The 2,220-nt window shown below is 49.5% G+C and overlaps 1 protein-coding gene across 1 annotated transcript in view; it reads left to right on the plus strand.

The window, feature by feature from the left end:
• Positions 1-436: 436 nt before the first annotated feature.
• Positions 437-2,220, plus strand: part of FRMD7 (FERM domain containing 7) — a 19,240-nt gene continuing 17,456 nt past the window's right edge. The window contains exons 1-2 of the mRNA XM_037512808.1: positions 437-511; positions 1,528-1,632. Coding sequence (XP_037368705.1) covers positions 437-511; positions 1,528-1,632 — 180 coding nt within the window. The remainder of the gene's footprint in view (positions 512-1,527; positions 1,633-2,220) is intronic.

The following is a 2,220-nucleotide window of genomic DNA, read 5'->3' on the forward strand; positions in this document are numbered from 1 at the left end:
TGCATTTAAAAACAGTACCTTGGTTGACCTACATGAATCTTGAGTCGGTGGAGGGTTGAGTAGTGTAACCAAGTGGAGAAAAGTCCAGGGGGAGAGGGGAGAATTGGTGGGGGTGATGAAGGGGGTAGGTTGCCTTCCAGGAAGCTATTAAATCCAGAGGTGGGCTCCCTTCCACATGGTTCGGCCTTGAGGGCCAGGGCAGAGGGTGGGAGGAAGGCGGCTGGAGACTCTGACCTCTCAAGGTTGCCTTTAATTCTATGGGTTGGTGATTTCCAAGGACGTTTCCCCCCGCGCCTGGCTTCCTTTGCCACACTCTAGGGGCCCTCGTGACTTGGATTTAACTAGGGGTTTTCAACAGCGTGTCTTTGTGCCTGGCAGCCAGGGCCCAATTTTCCCATCACAGTCCTCCCTGCAGCAGCAACCTTCGGGTTCAGCCATGGCGGTGGCTGAAGAGCCACCCCAGCCATATGCAGCTGAAAGACTTTCTCACAGAGAGCTCATCAAAGCCCCTGTGCCCTGAGAAGCCTCAGGGACCATTTTGTGTTCTCGGTGTGGGTGGACTTTATGAAGAAAAAAAATACGTGTGGCCGGAGGTGAAGAGAGTATGCTACAAGCAGATTTGGTGGGGAGAAGTTCTGCAGTGAAGTCTAATCAGGAGGCTCACATGAGTCATTTGGTTAGTTTCATGTTGGCTGGACAAGGATTCAAGACCTCCTACTGTGTGCCAGGCTCTGAGCTATACCTGGTGAATATGCAGAAAAATAAAGCAGGATCCCTGCTAGCCAGGAATTCAGTCTAATGAGGGGCAACTAGGTATCCACATTCTTACAGCATTCGGGAGCAAGGAGGTTGCCCCCACAGCTCAACCTGCTGCTGCTAGGGATCTCAGAGCCCCCGGGGAGATGACATGTGAGCTGAGTGGGAGGACACCAAACCAAAGAGGGTGGGAGGGGCGGTCTGTGTAGTAGCAGCGACAGGAACAGAGACATGGAGGCAAGAAACTACTGACAAGCATGAGGCAGTACCAGCAGGCCCTGCGATTAGAAAGGAAAGTGTCAGGAAGGGGGAGGGGCAAGAAAGGAGGCTGGAGGGGCAGGGCCACAGGAGAGGGCCCAGCCTTTCCAGCTAGGGAGAATAGACAATCCTGAGGGAGCCTCTGAGGGATTTGAAGCAGGTCAGATTTGCATCTTGATTAAACTATCTGTCAATTTGGGGAAAATCATTCAAATTGCCCGTGGGATGAATTGATTAAAGAATTGCACTGAAAGGGTAGATTTGCAGATATAGCCATAGTTAAGTGCAAGGCTCTCTTTTTATAAGACAGTCTGAGGCTTTTGAAGGGGTGCCCCTAAAACAATCTGCAGATGGATTCATGTATTGGTCTGTAAAAGCCAACATGGTTTAGGCTGACACAGATCTGCTAGACAGTGTTTAACACCCCAGTGACTTCTGCCCTTCATTCTACACAGCAGGGACGCGATCACGTCAGGAAGGCAAGTGGTGCTATGATCTGTCTGTTTTGTTTAGCAAAAGTCATCCGGGAAGGCGCTGTTTAACCTGAGTTGCAGCCATCTAAACCTTGCTGAAAAGGAATATTTTGGATTAGAATTCTGTAGCCACGCTGGAAATAATGTAAGTTGATTTCATTATAGGGTTCTTTGTGTCTAGAATTGCTTCCAAATGCATTTTGCAGTTAGGTATGTGGGACTCAAACCCCTGATTGAAAAAATGAAAACCCTTGCAAAATGACCGACCAGATTTAGTAACTACTTTCCCTCCTTGTCTATTAAAAGTCACCTCAGCTTGCCAAACAAAAACTCCTCTACCCCATGCTCCTGTCTGTCACTATGTGAACCACTATCTTTATCCCTTCTGACTCACCAGAGGCTGGACCTCAACCTCCCGAATTAAGACTCCTAACCTCACCAGTGAAAATTGAGGGGCCTCTCCCCTCCTGCAGGTCCTGCCTTGGCCTATCTATAATCTGGCACTTCCCCCAGAGAGGCTGATGATGTCTTTGATTCTGGCACTTGGGGGCAGTAGGAGTCAAACGTGGAGCCAAATGCCTTCATTAGTCTTTGAAGCAACTATGGGCCTCCTATGTGACACCTCTGTCATCCTGCTGAGGCGGGGGATAGCGACTCAAATGACAACAAAGATCATCAGTGTTCAGTGTCATTGGGAAAATAACAGGGGGCAGATTGAGTGTGGCAGAGGGGG

Source organism: Talpa occidentalis, unplaced genomic scaffold (assembly GCF_014898055.3).
Source record: "Talpa occidentalis isolate TD23 unplaced genomic scaffold, MPIMG_talOcc4v2.1 talOcc4.15, whole genome shotgun sequence".
NCBI lineage: Eukaryota > Metazoa > Chordata > Mammalia > Eulipotyphla > Talpidae > Talpa > Talpa occidentalis.